The 18,341-nt window shown below is 35.8% G+C and overlaps 1 protein-coding gene across 1 annotated transcript; it reads left to right on the forward strand.

The window, feature by feature from the left end:
- The first annotated feature begins 6,841 nt into the window (after positions 1 to 6,841).
- On the forward strand, positions 6,842 to 9,377 carry LOC141392121 (uncharacterized). Its single transcript, XM_073965073.1, has 2 exons — positions 6,842 to 7,024; positions 7,084 to 9,377. Exons 1-2 carry the CDS (start codon positions 6,954 to 6,956, stop codon positions 9,314 to 9,316), a joined length of 2,304 nt encoding a protein of 767 aa, XP_073821174.1. The 5' UTR covers positions 6,842 to 6,953; the 3' UTR covers positions 9,317 to 9,377.
- The last annotated feature ends 8,964 nt before the right edge of the window (positions 9,378 to 18,341 follow it).

An 18,341-nucleotide genomic window follows, 5' to 3' on the forward strand; every position in this document is an offset into this window, starting at 1 on the left:
TAAAAACAAGAGTTTTTGTTTTTATTTTGTTTGCTTTATTATCCAATATTTCGAACGTCCTCGACGTTCATCATCAGGGATTTTTCTTTTAAAGAATAAACAAATAATATATGTGTAGGATGGAATTGGTTTGGTTACCAAAAGTTCGAATGAAACACTTTAGTTAATGTTAAATTCAATAGTTCACAGTTTATTTATTATTTATTTTAGGTTCATTGATTAATATTAAGTGAAACAAAACATATTTACACAAAGTTAATATTTCACAAACTTCAAGTTCACGTTCAACTTCTTCACTTTTAAATTCAAATAATTATTGTAACTTCTAAAACTTCTAAGTGTTTAACTTCTAATACTTCGCTGAGGAGAACAACTACAGCGTAAGTGATTTTCTTCGCTAGTCATTTAACTTTTTGTGAAGTTCGCTTTCCTTAATGAGCTGTGTTCTTCTGTTTCTTCTGTTGCGCTGTGTTCAGTGTGCGTCTTTAATTAAGTCGTGTGTCGTACGTCTGCTGTGTTCATTTAGTACATTTAGCAAGAAAGTGGGGCGCGCAATTGTAGTGGCTGCATTACCCATTCCTACATTCGGCCATCCTGACCTACATTCGTCCTCGAATGTAGAACCCAAGGCTTCATGTACTTACACCCCTTAGTACAAAGCTTTAAACGTTCATAGGCGTCTATCTCCTGCACGACGTACGTTCCACTCTTACGACCTATTTTACCGTCTACCTTTCTCACTACGTGTCTTCTATCATTCCGTCGTTGGGAACACTGATGCAGAAACTTTTGACACGACTCCATATTTTTGCCGAACGGTTTTTGCTTAATGGCAATAACTTCATAGGCACAATATGAAGTTTCGAGTTTTCTCCTATTATTATAGTCCTTCCGTTTTCCTTGTGTATTAAACATGTTCTTCTTATTCTCTTCTCGTGGACAACTTCGCGCTTTACCAAGTTCTTCTACGGCATATTCTTCTAATTTGTTCATACTATTTCCACAAACTTTTCTAAGTTCCTTTTGTCCACCAAATTTATTTTCCTCTGTTCTCCTATCATTTCCAGTAAACTTCTTAAATGATGTAATATTTGAATCAGTCCTAGGTTTTCCTGTAGGATTAATAACATCTTCTTTTACAGTGTTTTTATAATCTTTAACATGATACTTTGGCATGTCCGATTTTCGATTCACTCTGACATTTTCCGGTCTATTCTAGGCCTCATCAAAACTGGAAATGGTAGGCACTTGCAAAACATTTGTGAACTCATTCTTTAACTCCGAATTAGGATTGATGTCCTGGAACTTAAAGCTTTGTTCACAACTGTCTTGCCACTCTTAACTCTACTCTTGAATCTAATGCCCTCAGAATCAACAACCATATCAACCTTTCCAAAAATATTATTTCCTATTATTACAGGGTAAATGGTGTCACACTTCTCGACTACGTGGAACGTGATCTCTACCCTGCAATTATCAATCGTGGTTTGCGTTTTAAAATTTCCTCGTGTGCTAATACTCTTACCACCTATTCCTCTAAGAGACTTTATATTATCATCTATTTTCACGTTGTCCAAAATACCAAATGCATCTCGACGGATCAGACTAACATCACTTCCTGTGTCAATCATGGCTGAAAACTTATTGCCAAAAATCTCAATATCTTTAAACATTCTGTGGGAAGTCTTTGGAATATTCTCGTCACTATATGGACTTCATCACTTTTATTTGGGCTGGTCTTAACATCTTTTACCTTACCCATCTCTTCTACCTTACACTCAAAGGATTTGTGACCAAAACCCTTGCACTTAAAGCACTTGGTGTCTGGGCCCTTACATTGATTTGAAAGGTGTCCCTTATCACCGCACTTAAAACAACGGACGGACTTTCCCTGAAAGTTATGTTCACCCTTACTTGCACGATACTCCGTAGGGCTTAATGGCCGCTTAGAGTCATGCATTTTCTCATAACCTTTCAGATTTAAAGTCTAAACTTGTTGCCTGGTACAAAATCCTTTTATTTTGTTTGGTGTCTGGTATGCCTTCTATGAAATATGTAATCAAACTTTCATCGTCTAGGTTAATGGGAGTAGCAATCTCCATTAAGCTATAGAGATACTGACGCAGGCTTTCGTTATGTTTCTTTTTCCGGCTTGAAAATTTCCTATGCACATCGACTGAAGAAAGTGTTACCCCAAATTCCTTTTTTAACGACTGCTTAAGTGACGACCAATCTTTTACGCTAGGTTGGCTCCTAACATAAATTTTAGCCGCTCCTGTCAACAGTTGTTTCCCGTATATGAATTTTCTTAGGTTATCCCAACCTACTGTACATGCGCAGTCCTCAAACTCCCTTAGCCATTGCTCAATACTTGGTAATTCATCCCCACTGAAACGAGAGACTGAATCTTGAATGTCCCTTAACGTGAATATAGGTATACTATGCCCGAAACCTGACGCTGCCTCCCCATAGTCAGATCCATTGTCATCCGGATTGGAATGACCGTAATGTTCAAGAATCCGGGCCTGCAGTTCAACCTTATTTCCACTTTTTGCCAAATTCAGTTCTCCTAGTTTGTCCCTCAGACCTTCAACAGTCAGTTTTTCCACGTCCTTTCTGTCCATTTTGTACCTCGTATCTAGTAGCTTTGCACACAAAAAAAATAAATTCAAGTTCTATTATTTTAAAATAAACATAAATACAGTTAAATAATACTAAATTATGACAAACTTCTCTTCTCAAAAATAACAAACAATACTTCTCAACGCACAAGCATATTATTATTTCTCAATGAACTGACTATCTTCTAAAAATTCAATGTGTTTAATTCTAATGTTTACATCTAAACATACGTATCATCAATATTCAGCATCTGTTTACCAACCAGCTCCACATTACTGCATACAAGTTCTGGATTTGAAAAATTCTTGTTCACCTCTCTTGTTGTTGTTGTTAGCTCACACGCAGGTTGAAAACTTCTTCTTTAGCTCTCTTGTAGTTGTTGTTTGAGCACACTCAGATTGAAAAATTTTCTTCAGTTCGGCTTGTTGTTTTTGGTTGCGCACAGGCAGCATTAATATGTTTGTTGTCACACATTAACAAACGTTGTATCGCCTCTACAAGCGGTGATTTACTGCGCGGCTTATCGTTCGAACTTGGAGTAGGTTACATATCATTGATATGAAGAAGTCTTTCTGGGAAATGTTTTTTCCGAATGATATATTTTTCTCAAAAATATATGTCCCTAATGTACATCGAAATAGAAATAAATGTACAAAATGTCATATGAAATTTGACACTAACGTTACAACCCAGTTCAGTCAGCTGTGTATTGCTGCTACCTTTTCTTATTCTACCATGCGTGAAAAGTGTTACAACTTTTCGTACTTTTTTGGCCAAAAACAGGGTTGTATATCATGAGTACTGTGATTTCGATGTTGATTTCGCTGAAATCACGAAATGAGATGATTTCATTTTTGTATGCGAAATCATGATAAATTTTGCTGGACTCCGCGCGAAATCACGAAACGACGCCGAATGTAAACCAAGCATTATTCTTTTATTTTTATTATGTCAGAAATGAAGCAGCAAAGCAAGGCAAGCGGCAAGGCAGTACCTATCTATGTTGCCCTTGCTCCCTTACTCTTTTGTCAGATATGACGCGCAACTTTACTGTCAGAAATGAAGCAGCAAAGCAAGGCAAGCGGCAAGGCAGTACCTATCTATGTTGCCCTTGCTCCCTTACTCTTTTGTCAGATATGACGCGCAACTTTACTGAAACGTTTGACGTATTTTCGGCTTTAACAACAAAAAACAGTGAATATTTTCCCCATCGGAATATTTTTTCATTGGAATACGAGTAATAATAAAAACTTGGCGATTTGTTGATTAATTTGGGACTCCTTTTCGAGCCTTTTTTAGTCATGTTTATAATCGTTTATGAGTCTTTGTTTTATAAGACTTTGGTTTAAACATAAATATTATTACATCTAGAAAAAACTTTACTCAAACGTTGGGTGTGTGTAGGGCTTTTTTCAAAAAGTACTGAAACGGAAAAATGAAAAAAAAAAAAAAACGTAAAAAAACTGGAACAAATGTCAAAGTCTAGTTTTTCTACCTGATTCAATATATGTATATTGAGCGAAAGAATTAGCGAACCCTAGAATTTGCTGTTTTGTTTTGATTCCCTCGTCTTTTGTTTGTGTCTTGTTTGTTTCTTGTACACTGTTTATGTTTGTCTTATGCCAGACTATGAAAATTTTCATTAGAAAATTCTTTGTTATTCTCTTTTCCCAGCCAGCATTTTTTGAAAATTATAATCAAATTCGAGTCTTTTTTGATCCGACTGCACGATTAAAAAGCAGGTATATGAGCTCATTTTCTGATCATAAATGACTCCTTTGTCGGGAGGCGACTCTTCTAAACAAATCACGAATGAGTCTTCCTCTGCATTATGCTTGGTTTACGTTTACGAAATCCACTCGATTTCAACTGTCAATTCCATTGCTTAAACGTCAAATGAAATCCAATGGATTTCGGATGAGTTTTCATTTGACGTATACGCAAAGGAATTGACAGTTGAAATCGAGTGGATTTCGTAATGTAAACCAAGCATTAGTTTCGAGTCATTTTGCCCATTTTCTGATGGTATATAAAGTCTTTTTCGAGTCGTATTTCAATCATTTATTGGTGATTTCTTGATAATTTGGGACTCTTTTTCGAGTCTTTTTAGAGTCATGTTTATAATCGTTTATGAATCTTTAGGGAGTCATTTATGAGTCTTTTTATTAGACGAAATAAGTTAAAAGAAATTTCTTTTTTTTCTTTTTTGTTTCTTTCCTTTGCTTTGTTGTCTTTTCTGCTTTGTTATTTCTTCCAATTATCCTTTATGTTGCGCGGTGGTTAGTATACTGCTTCTTCATTTCACTTGACATAACCTGAACATGTGTTTGTCTATATTCTTAAGGGGAGTACACACTAACAGTCAAAACTGACAGTCAACGTACTTATAGGACAATTTTCCGGCAAATAACAACTTTTATTTAGCAAAAAACGTTTGAAATACAATATTTACGATATTATTTAGAGATTATAAAAAAATTTTTCAATTAGGCTTTGATATTCACGAAATAGACCTCGATGACTGTCAGTTTTGCTTGTCAATGTGTACTATACTTTAATATTATACCATGGCACAATTACCCAGGTAGTGGCATCGTAAAATTTTGAATATGTTATGTCAAAACTTTCTTTATGTTGTTGGGGAAATAACAACAAAAATATTTTTTTTTTTTATAAAGGGATTTGACTTTTCATATTCGATCAGCTGGTGTGATACCACTACCTGGTAGTTCTGCCATGTATTATACGTTACATTTATTGGTCTGTTCCTTTACTTTTGAAAATGGTAAAACCGGCAAAAGTAGTAGAAGTTGTAAACTGCTCCCATATGAATGGTATGGTGTCCGAATTAAAGGAATGCTTTTCGAGTAAAAAGTGGTAAAACTTGAAGATTCTTGCACGTAAAGGAACAGAGCTTATATCAATGTTTTGTAGAAAGTGTATATGAGAATTATTTACAACCAAACAAAAGTAAAACAAAACAATCAGTTTTTTTATCACATAACTGTTCAAAATATGATCTGAAGATACATAATTATAATCACTTTTCAAACACCTGCATGACCCTTTTTTAATTAAGCATCTTTCAATCTTCATGAAGATCAAAATGTGACAATAAATAACGAAAAAGTAGTCACATTTTAAACGCTTCAATGATTTTTTTGTGATTGCTACGCATTTGTTGTTGTATTTTAAATTCAACTCTTTTTAATCATTACAGGGAGTCACTTTCGAGTCCCTTTCTGATCATACAAGCGACTTAATCAGTTTTTGATCACCAAAAGGACTCTAAAAAGACTCCGCAATGTGATTTTTGAAAAAGCAATCTTCCAAATGCTAGCTGGGTTTAAATTTTCATTGACGTCCACACACATATATGAAATCATATGAAAAATTTGATATTTTCATTGCTTTGCATTGGTTTGAGAGATACGAATTTAAACACAAAAGCTCTGTTCCTTTACGTGCAAGAATCTTTAAGTTTTACCACTTTTTACTCGGAAAGCGTTCCTTTACTTCAGGTACCATAAAATTCATATTGTATCAGTTTACAAATTTTGCTGCTTTTGCCAGTTTTAACATTTTCAAAAGTAAAGGAACAGACCAAAAGAATAATTTCAGATTACAGAACCTTGTGTACAGAGTTTCACCCCCTTCACACCTCTTCCCTATAAAATCATTTTCGTGTTAATGAAAATTTTCATAGTCTGGCATAAGACTTTATTATGTTATGTTTATACTAGCTCTGTTCCTTTACGAGCAAGAATCTTCAAGCTTTACCACTTTTTACTCGAAAAATGTTCCTTTACTTGCTGTAAGCATACTATTGATATGAGAGCAGGGACTCAATTCTGTCTCTGTGAAAACGTGAAATGAAAACTTTTATAAAGGAAAAAACTGTCAAATGAAAAAAATTATAAAGGAAATATTTTTCATTTCAAATTTTTATAGAACAAGAATCCAGCCCCAGTTCACAACTTTTGCTACTTTTGCCACTTTAACCATTTTTGAAATTAAAGGAACAGGCCAACTGTTACTGGTTTCTGGTTACCTTGATTATTGTACAAACACGACGAACACTCAATTTACACATCCCTAGATAGATCAGCTGATTCTTTTTTCCTATGTCTCCTTCGTAAACAGTCACTCTGTCAATTTTGTTTTGGCTACTCGTTTTTATCGGCCAATCTGTTTTTCTTTCTTATTCGTGTCGTTCCTTATTCACAAAAGTGAACCAATTCGGGCCAGAAGAAGAACAACGCGTCATTGTGGAATGGATGGGAATGTTTGTTTACAATAGAAAATAATTTGTGATTTTTTTAAAATGCAAGATGCCATCATTTTGTGCAGTTTTAAATTGTAATGACCGATATGGACATTCAGATAATATATCGTTTCACAAGTAAGCACGCAATAATATCAATAATATACATATTTTGATTTATGTTTGTCCTTGCCTAGGTTTCCTCTGAAACGAAAGGACTTATTGGAACAATGGGAATCGTTTATACAAAAACAAAGAGGACCTGACTGGCGTGCCTCACGTTGGAGTTCGTTGTGTAGCCGCCATTTTCGTGAAGATGATTTTCGCTCCCTTAATGAAAGAAAAACCCTAAAAAAGACTGCAGTCCCATCAATTTTGGAAGAAGTAAATCATCATGCAGAGAATAACAATAATAAACCAGAGGCAACATATAGCTGTGGAAGAGAAAATGAAAGCGAAAAAGATAAGGAATTCAAAGAAATTCTGGCCATAAGAGAACAACTGGAAGATGTGGGTGGAAACACGAATAATGTTGCAAAAACCAACTGTCGTTTATGTGGTGTTACTTCAATACCGGTTGTAACATTTGCCTCTAACTATGAGCTGTATGGTATGCTCCAAAAATGTTTTCCCACACTGAATATACAACAAGATGATGTCTTTCCTAAAGTGTTGTGTTCCTCATGCTATAAAAATCTCCAACACTTTTGTGAGTTTGTGGACGTTGTGTGGGCTGCTCAAACGGAACTTCAAAAGAAATATAAACCCAAGGCTGCGGAAAGGCCACCATTGAAGATCAAACAAGAACCATTGGCCGTGCGTGTAAAACAGGAAGTAGCTGAGGTGGGTTATGACCAGCAGCAACAACATGAGATGGGAGCGAATGATGATTATGATGTCATGGCTGATGGCCAACATGATGATGGCGAAGGTGGCGGTGAAGCTGTGGACCAAAAATATGAATTTTGTGATTTTCCTATTAATGATTGTGACATTATGGAAATTATCAACTTGGATGATCCTTTCATAAATATACCAGATGATGATAATAATACTATTGTCAACGAGAGCTGTGAAGAGGAACAAAAACGCGAACCACCTTCAAGTCATATGCCAACAGCACATGAATTGTTACAAGTCCATCTGTTAATGGATGAGCATAATTACGCATATGTGGATACAGATGATTTTAAGGAGGAACAACAGGTATATAAGACTGAGAAATATGATGGAGATGAGAGGTCCTTTTTGGAACAAACCAACATAACCAAAGAGAGCGAAGAGAGGGAAAATCACAATTTTTACAAAGATCCGGGACAAAATTACATTCAGGAACAAACCTTTGCTGATACACATTCCTTTGAAAATCGTGCTTTAAAGCCTATTGTCACGTCGGTTAGTGCCATACAACAACCCACCAACAACAACAATAAAGGAAATGGCATAGTGGTTCTCAACGAGAGCATTGTAAAATCTGGAGCTGGGGGCTGTCAGCTACATTCATGCATGGTATGTCATTTAAAGTTTTTCTCTGTCGAAAATCTCAAGGAACATTATACACAAACACATGGTACTCCCATGGTCCCTCCCATGGTAACAGTGCCAACTTCGAATATATTGGTGGAAAGGAATAGTACCGAAAGCAAATACAACATGAAGACGGAGGTGATTGAAAATGTGGAAATCAGTAGTGCAAAGGATGTTTTTGAGACCCCACCCGAGAATTTGGAGCAACAAACAAAAGAGCACTGTGAAAGTAATGAAAACCAGAAAGATCCGTCGAACGAAGAGGAGCATCCTCATATAAATGATAACCCAAAAACTAATTTTATGATGCGACAAAGGAATATAAAAAGGGATAAAATTACACAAATAAGTTCTCGTCGAACGAATTATCGCCGTCGAAATATAGTTAAGAAAAATCCGCACAAAATCTCACTCAACATCATGGCCAATCAGTATCAACAATTGAGAAAGCTGTATCAGACGTTACAAAAGAAATGTTTAAATTTAGAACAAAATGTTGAACAGTTGCAACTACAACCGATTACGAAAACTAACAGATCCTTGAAGGATAAAAGGAAATCTAAGATGGGGAATGCTACTTCCCCACACAAACAGTTGACAGCAAATGCAGTGGAAAGTAAAATCTTTGCATGTCCTGTATGTTCAAAAATATTTCCCAATTCAAATAGCTTACGCCAACATAGCATCACCCACACTGAAGAAAGAAAACACATATGCAGTCTGTGTCAGCGTTGTTTTAAACGTCGTAATGGTCTCCTGCAACATCTCAAAGGGTTTCACCTGCAAGTAAAGCCGTTTACCTGTGAAGTGTGTAAGCATAGTTATGCTCTGAAATGTGATATGTTGCGATGTAAACATTCCGCATTAAAATCCGCCAGTGTCGTATTGAATAAGTGTCCCTAGGATAAGCATTAATTAAGCTACTAGTTTAAATAAAAACCATAACAAAGTTATCGATCAAGAACTTAGTGTTTATACTCAAAGAATTTAAAGTGGGTTCAGATAAAAATATAGAATCAAATACTAAAAATCTGATAAGTTAAAGAGTCACAAAGACTGGCCAACATGGTTGAACAGAATTGAAATTTAATATTCTATTAAATGGTTTATAAAAAACAAGCAAATATATCAGCATAGCAAGTAAGCAAATTTAAGAAGTAGCAGCGAATAAATTCAACCTCAAGACCCAGTGCACAAGAACCTGGACAAGTGTCCTAATTCGCTGTAAGTAAAGTTTTCAACTTTCAAATTAGTTCTTGAAATGAATTTCTTTATTTAATTGCTTTATTGTATGGATATTTTGAAATTAGAGTTATTTCAAGTCATTAATATACGCCAAACTTGTAGATTTTAAATTAGTGGATGCACCCAACGACAAAAATTAAGAAATCCATGTCACCTTTTTAGAAAATTAAATAGGCAAATCGCTCCTAAACATTTAAATTTTTTTCGCGGTTATTAAGGAGAAAAAGGCTTACAAATTTCTCTAATTTTGGAGAAAAAAATTATTTAAAAAAATGACCAAGAATGGGTTTATTATAAGCGTGTTTCTGAAACAGGACTTATTCATGCCTTAACTTAAGTTGTATGATTCAGTAAATCTCCCAAGCTTTGTTTTTCTACTTATAACAATTCCTCTAATTTCCAAGGGTTGCCAAATATTTAGTTATAATATTAGTCAAAATGAAAATATTTAATATAGATGTATCGCTAGTACCAAAATAAAGCCAAGGGTCCGTAGATTTCAAAATTGTTTAGACTTTTTCGAACATTTGCGATTTTAGCATTTATGACCAGAATTTAGCCCGGTTTTTAAGTGCTGAATTTATATTCGTTTCTCAGTTTTATGTTCAATATAATGCTTTTTGTTCTATTAGTGATTTCTTTTAGCATTGTAACTTTGAGCAGCACGGAAAACTCGTGAAAGAAAAATAAAAAGTTTTGGGGTATACACTTTAATAAATATTTTTTTCTTTTTTTGGGACAAACATATTGCAATGCCAAAACGTGGAAATTTTGCCCCACCACAATGAGATCCAAAAATAAATTATTACGGGTAATTCTGCAGAAAAGGGGTATTAAATGGGTGGTGACCATATATGGAGGCTGTGGTCAAAAGTAGACAGATATTAACATTTCTTTATAAAGTGGTGTTCTGAACTCCGAGTTCATTATTCAAGGCTATTCGGTTTGAGTATTTGGTTAACATCTGCCGAAATAAATGGAGATGTAAATCATATGGGAGCATACCAAATCATGGACCAATACTAACAATTTTTCGCGGGGATATTTACTATGCAATATCTCTTGGAACCGGATTACAGCAAATTCGATTGCACAATGTGTTGGTAACAGAAAAATACTCCAATACAAGATGATTCGTTAAATGGGAACCACGCGAAAATTTGAACATAGGACTACAATATTTTTGTTAGAGTGTATTTAGACCATTAGGGCCCATTAATAAAAAGTTCAGTTTGATGTATTATCTGGAAGTATTTTTGTTCCATCTTCCCACTGTGTGTCAGTGCAAGACGTCTTGCGGCTGGTTGATGCCAAAATTATTATATATATTTCCAAGACCAAATCCCTTGGTCTTGTGACCCTGGTGACACTTTTTTTATTAATAAGTTCATACTTCTTAGTGCAAACATACTTCTTTAAAATTACTGAAGAGCACGAATAGCTACCACAGACTGACCTATCACGTTGTATGTGGTTAACAAGGTTTCTTTATCTCCTCTCAAAGTGCTGGCAGCTAGGGACTTAAAGGGCTTGTAAACACTTCTGATCTTTTCGCAGATGGCTGTGGCAGGCGCGTACGTCTTGTATAAGTTATCGAATGTGACTCCCAACTTTGAGTAATTTACACATATTACCACAAACATCCTATCATATCAATGAAAGTACGCCGATTCATATTAAGTCTTACTTTTTAAAGCCGATTCTTAAGGGAATGTCTTTCGACACCAATTGGTGAGAAGTTTCACAAGGCTGAAATACTCTGTCCGGTGCTCTTGAAGCAACTTTGAATGGAAGGTGATTACACCTGCGAAGTTTTTCCGGATTCTGAAACTACAATGTTCATAGATGAGAAAAATAAAAAAAACTAAAAAAATCGCCGGAGCGCTTTTTAAATAAATCTCGAATCAAGTTGAAATTTTTAGGGGATTTTTAGGGTTTCACGATTTTGCTTGGAAACCTCAAGTCCTATCGAAATGGGACTAAAGAAAATATTGTAGCTATCTCAACGTGATTGACCTTTATGATAATAAAACCTACGAAGTTTTACCGTTATAGAGATATAGAAGTTCAAATTGGGACAATGCATTGACTGTATAGCCTCGTGAAACCTTAAAAAACACCTAAAAATGTCAACTTGAATCGTGATTTATTAAAAAAGCGCTCCGGCAATTTTTTTTATTATTTGATTTTTCTCATCTATGAATTTTGTAGCTTCAGAATCCGCAAAAACTTCCCAGGTGTAAGCACCTTCCATTTAAAGTTGCTTGAAAAGCACCGTGTCTGGAAATGTTGGCAACATTATGCTGAGGGTTATTTTTGGCATCGTTGAGAATGAGATGTTGCTTGGCCTGGAAAACGAACCCGAGCACACAGAGTAACCACTCCGTGGGGAACTTCTTGTTTCACTCTTCGGGATTTGGACTTCTTGTTTTTGAATTTCACGTATGTATGTAGTGGCCCAACGTTTTTTTCGACATCATCGAACAGCTTAGGGGTAGTTTGCACTATATGTAAATGTCATATGACATGAATTTTTCCATCGTTATATATTCGCTAATATGTGTTATATTGGAGATTTTCCTTACGCCATTTACTCTATGCGTCCACACCAGCAAAAATGTAAAAAACTACGTCTCCACATTGCCTCCGTTAGTAAGTTGGAAAGTTTTTATTTCGTGTCATATGACATTGATAGATAGTGTAAACTACCTCTTAGCATGACTGACCGTGGCAAATGCTTTATTTATTAAGGTCCAATGCTACCATCACTGTTCTGTCCTGCTCTGTTTGTGACGTCGGTTAATATGTGTCAAAATGGCGTTCAGTGCTCCTTCCGGAACCCGCGTTGATTATCGCCAACTGGATTGTTCAAGTAAAGCAACACAATGAGATGTATTCGTTGCAGTAATTGCTTGGATGTTACCGTGAGAGCCATTCCAATCACCATCTGCTGGCTAGGCCCGACACATTCAGGCATATCAGGAAGGATATTCATGCTCTAGAGTGGGAGGTCCAACAATATAGAGAGAACCCCTAGATCAACAGGCATATCAAGAAGGTTTAAATAGTATTCACACGGAGGCAGTTGCTAAGGCCATAAGCAAATATAGTGTGAACAAAGTCCTCGAAATACATCCCCCATCTATTGCAGCTGAGGTGCGTCAGCTGCCACGACAAACAAGAGTAGTTTTGACTCAACTACTCTGGTGATATAGCAGTCTCCTAAATTCTTATTGGGCGGAAATTGACCGCGCCGTGCAAGACATCTGCCCAGTATGCGGTATGGGCCCGCACGACACAAAACACCTTTTCAACTGCCCAGCAAAACCTACTCTTCTACCTTCAGTGGATCTGTGGTTACATCCCATCGAAGCAGCCACTTTCCTGGAACTGGGGATAGACCCAGAGCCAGATTGAACAGAGGGAAGAACATACAAACATAATAATAAACACTGTTACAAAATCAACATCCCCAACTGGATAGCACGATCTCAACATCTGAAACATCAACCATCTAAAAACTGTGGTGGTTCCTCCTCGGCTGCAAGAGATAAAGTGTTAGAGATGAAGTAAAGATAATGGTGTGGTGATGGAGGTGATGATATAAAGATGTGATCAGGTAAGGATGTAGGTAAGTGGAGATGAAGATGTGCATCGTTCGCCAATTGATGTGTAATGGAAGTAGAAGAAGATAATTATCATAGAGAATTCCCAGAGTTTGCAACTGGTTTAATCGTTGTCCACAATTTACTACTATCGGTTGCAATGTTGCAGCACTTCGGATGCTCTAGCCCCTATTTCTGTTTAATCCATCACTCTCATAACGCTCATTAGCTTCGCCTCTGCTGGAAATTAGGTCTAGCTTCAGGTATTCGACCCGCATGAATATGTCAAACGGCTGCAGCAGTGATGAATTCTCCGAAATTCCTCTCTGCTACTTGATTGGGCAGTTCCCTAAAGCGTTGGTTGGTGAATTCTCTGAATCCTTGTCAATTTGATTTCCCATGGTAAAGGATATTACAGCTTTCAGGGTTTTCGAAATCAGTTGTTCGATTGATACAGATGAGGATAGGGAGATGATCCGACTCAAAGAATAACGGCTTGCCAAGTCACCCCATTCGCCAGACCAGGTGACACCGGAGATAGATATGTGGCGAACTATGTCAGTCTCATCTAATCCTCTTGGGATCGTCCTCATCCACGGTGCAAAATGTGGAGCTTTCTTTTTACCCAGCCAGCGCTATGCCTCTCTGGTCATTTCCTAGGGTTGAATGCCATATCGGTTGCATATGGTGGATTCGACGGTGACAAACGGAGCAAAACCATGGTTCGGGGTTGTTTTTTAAACCACCACGGACCACAAGAACACAAAGAAGACATTACGGAAAATACGATTCTAAAATAAATAATAATAAATAACGACAAAACAAATAAAAAATAAAATAAAGACGAACACATTTAGAAGTGAGGGCCCCTGGCCGAGATGATGTTTCCTCGGATCAATCGGCTACACATGTATATGTGCGGTTGCTGTAGGGGAAACCGCTGCGGTCTCGTATTCTGATTTCTTGTGACATGATCTGTAAATGAAGATTTTTATGACCTCAGCCTTGCGGATATCGAAGGTATATACATTTTCATACTACCAAAATGTACTTCATAGAAATAATGACTTTACACCCCATGTATGTTTGGACGATATCTGTTCCAGACAATTTAGAGTCGATTTAGCCATGTCCGTCCGAGTGTGGGTCTGCCTGCCTGGAGCACACGATAACTTTCAAACAGATCATCCTATTAGGTTCTTCGTAACATTTTGTTTAAGTTCGAAGATGGGCCATTTTTGGGGGGCTGGTACCCGAAAGAGTGTACCAATCATTCGGGTACCTGCCCCACAAAAGTTCAATTTTTTTTTGCTAAAATGCTACGATAGCTCTTGAAGGCAGTAACCGATTTGGAAATATGGTAATATTTCTACCAGATATAGATCAGGTTCGAATATGGACTATATTGGTCCCAATTTCGAAAAAGTGTAGTTTAAGACCTACTCTCTAATAGCTTGTTTTTATACCCTCCACCATAGGATGGGGGTATATTAAGTTTGTCATTCCGTTTGTAACTACTCGAAATAATCATTGTAGACCCCACAAACTATATATATTCTTTATCAGCGTGCAATTCTATATCGATATAGCCATGTCCGTCTGTGGAAATCACTCTAGCGTCCGAAAGAATTGACGTAGGTGGATGAAATTTTGGGAAAATCTATTATATGTACGTAGGACTTTTGGTATTGAAAGCGTGCTATGTAGGTTCACGCTTTCGTATAGCCCCCATACAAAATGATGCGTGACGCGTCGTCGTTTTAAGGAATTTTTAAGATATTTGTCCCATTTTAACACCGAATTGGGTGTAATTTGGTATTTTGTGTCGCCAGAGGCCAAAAAACATTCCTACCAAAGTTGGTTTATATAGGTCCACGTTTTTGTATAGGCTCCATATAACGCCCTATATAAAGTACGCGTCATTTTAATATATTTTGAATGTATTCGTCCCATTTGACAACAGAATCGGTTGTAACTTTGTATTTTGTGTTTCCAGAGGCTAAGAAATATTTCTACCATAAAATGTTTATATAGGTTCACGTTTTGATATAGCCCCCATAGGACGATATCTCCCGATTTTCGGTATTTTGAAGGGTTTAGCCTCATTATCACACCGAGATGGCTGAAATTTGGTATTTAGTCATCGTTGGGGTATAGAACTTTCCCTCAGAAATTTGTAGGTATAGGTCCACGCCATAATAAAGCCCCCATAGAACGGTACCTTCCGATTTTCGGTATTTTGAAGGTTGTGGCCACATTAATCCACCGAAATGTCTGAAATTTGTGGTGGAGGGTATAAAAAGTTCGGCCCGACCAAACATAACGCTTTTCCTTCTTTTTTTGCAACAACTCGTATTCACTGCCCCCTTACGACGGTACAAGCTTTTTTAGTGGCTAGTCCATACTCCCTGCGAAAATGTCCCGAAATACATATGTAAAAAAAACTCCTACGGTCACCATGTGTAATGGCGCATATTGCAATATTTCGACAAACCTTATACAAAGTTCGAAGATGGTACTTATCGGCCCACTCCTTTCCGTACCTCCCCCACTAACGTTCAAAAATAATCGCTTACATGGTACGCCCGATATCTCATAAACGATTTGGTACAAACTTTGGATCTCGTAATATGTTGTCCAAACATAGTTTATGTTCGAAAATTAGCCATATCGGCCCTCACCTTATGTACCCTAATTTCAATATTTTTGCTGTAAGTGCAGTTTAAGGTCTGTTAGAGGATCCTTTGGTAATGTTTACCAAAGGTACTCCTTGTGGTCCTGTTTACAGCGTTATTATATTTTTCGTGGGAAAATTTATGCTACCTGATATAATGGTCCAAAAACTCTAAATTATAGGTAACCAATTGAAATGACTAGTGGGCGCGATATATAGCGAAAGGAATGACTGCAAAAATAAGTCCCACTTCCATAATGGACTATGTCGGACCATTCCTTCAGGTACACCCTCCGCAAGACATTTGAACTTTATTTCGAATCCATATATTGTTGGCAAATTCATTCGGCCAAAATTTGTTTGTTGATTTATGATTTTCTTGGTCCAATTTAGTTTATTTGTGTGGGTTTTTTAAGCTTTTAGACCTTGGTTATATAAATAAAAATTCCTTTTTATTTCATTAATCCCGACGTTTCGTCAATTGCTGTTGACATCTTCATGGGATGCGTCTATTTAATTAAAAACATTTTATTACATCAATCCTTCATGATAATTATTAACAACTTACAATAAATTGAATAAAATTTACATGAATTTGTTTGGGTTTTAGATAATACTTAATTTTTAGGAAAACAAATTTCATTTCACGCACACTGAGGGCATATCTAAAACTGCCAATTACAATATTTTTATTTTTTGTTTTAATATTAACATTAATTAATTTCTCGTTGGAGTCGAGCTTAATGACCCATAATTTTTGCAAGTGAAAAAGGAAAGCCGAAGATTCGAACCCACACAACCACCATTATGTGATGGGTTTCGCCGTCGGTAGCGACTCATCGTCAGACATATCTGCATATATTTTTATTTGCTTTTGTTGTCAACACTCTGTTGTCACAACCAGTGTTTTTCAGTCAGTAAAATGGTCAATGGAAATCATTTCTGTAAGTTTCTTTCTTGGCATTCTTAGCCCACATTGATTAGATAAAACGAATTGAAGCTTCACAATACCAACAATATTTAATATGTTGTTCAAAACATTCAATTGACATGAGGAATCCCCTTTCGTCAATAACATCAAGTCCATTGGTGATTAAGTGATGTTTGTTAATTTATTGCTTTTCATTTTGTGCTTTATCTGATAAGTAAGAATTCCACGAGTTAACGATAACATTTTTTTTGTGTTAAAATGTTGAGCAATAATTGCAAAATAATACAAAAATTGACAATACTCAGCTGAATAGGGCCTATTGCAGTTCATTGGAATTTTAATTTATTTTAATTATTATTCATACATTGTAATGGCAATAAGTTCATTAGATACAATATAGTATTAACAAAAAAAAAAAAAATACAATAATTCAGCTTATTTATACACATGACCAGATTCCAAAATATATGAAAAAGAAAAATTATGAACATTTTAGTTCCACAGCCAATAAAAATTAATAATCTAAAGATTAAACCTGATGACCATAATCACAGTTGTAAATTCTCAAGGGTATAATTTTTGGTAAATTTCAGTTAAATTTTGTGTTCATAGGAAAAATATATTTTTTTAGTTTTATAAACAATAAACTTAATTAAAACTTAACTTAATTAAAACTTAACTTTTATTAACATTACTAAACGAAATCTTACAATTATCTACTTTCGATTGGCTGAATTTGACTTTTCTATAAAAACATCTATTGTTAGGTTAATTTAATACAATAATTTTGATTAATACATATTATTCAAGAGAAGTGCAAGCATAAGATCTTATTGTGGCAAATCATCTGGAAAGTCTTTTGTGAATTAACATTACTCAAAGAAATCGAGATTTTAACAAAGAAGTATTTTGTTTTCAAAATAATTCTCCCTTTTATTGCTGTATTTAATATTTGAAGTATGTTTTCATAGAAAACTCTTATTCTGAGTTTAAACTTGGTCTCTTGATAATGTGTATTTGCTATCAGATAAGCAAAATTTCTAAGAATGACTATATTTCTGTTAAAAAAAAATTTACAGCAAATACACACTACAGTTTATTTCCACTTAGCTGAAATGTGAAATTCTTCTATTGAATCTAATTTTATTTATTTTAAAAGGACTCCCGCTGCTGATGTTTGCCAACGATAAATCATGCAGACTAGGAATATAAAAATATTCCTCTCCAGTATTTTATAAGAGATTTTTGGCTATCGATGATGTGCTGTTGTTATAGAAACTAAAACATGTGCTCTGTGTCCAGTCTTACAAAGTTTTGAAGTTGGACCATCCAAAATATTCAAACTGCGGATTAAGATGTTTCTATGGACTTACCCACAGGCGGAATTGTGGCGATAGGAACTATGTTGTTGCATTATTATGCATCATTATAGTCGTCAATAACATAGCATATATTAAAAAATTATACCTAGCG

This window comes from Musca autumnalis, unplaced genomic scaffold (assembly GCF_047663935.1).
Source record: "Musca autumnalis isolate F117 unplaced genomic scaffold, ASM4766393v1 scaffold_2, whole genome shotgun sequence".
Lineage (NCBI taxonomy): Eukaryota > Metazoa > Arthropoda > Insecta > Diptera > Muscidae > Musca > Musca autumnalis.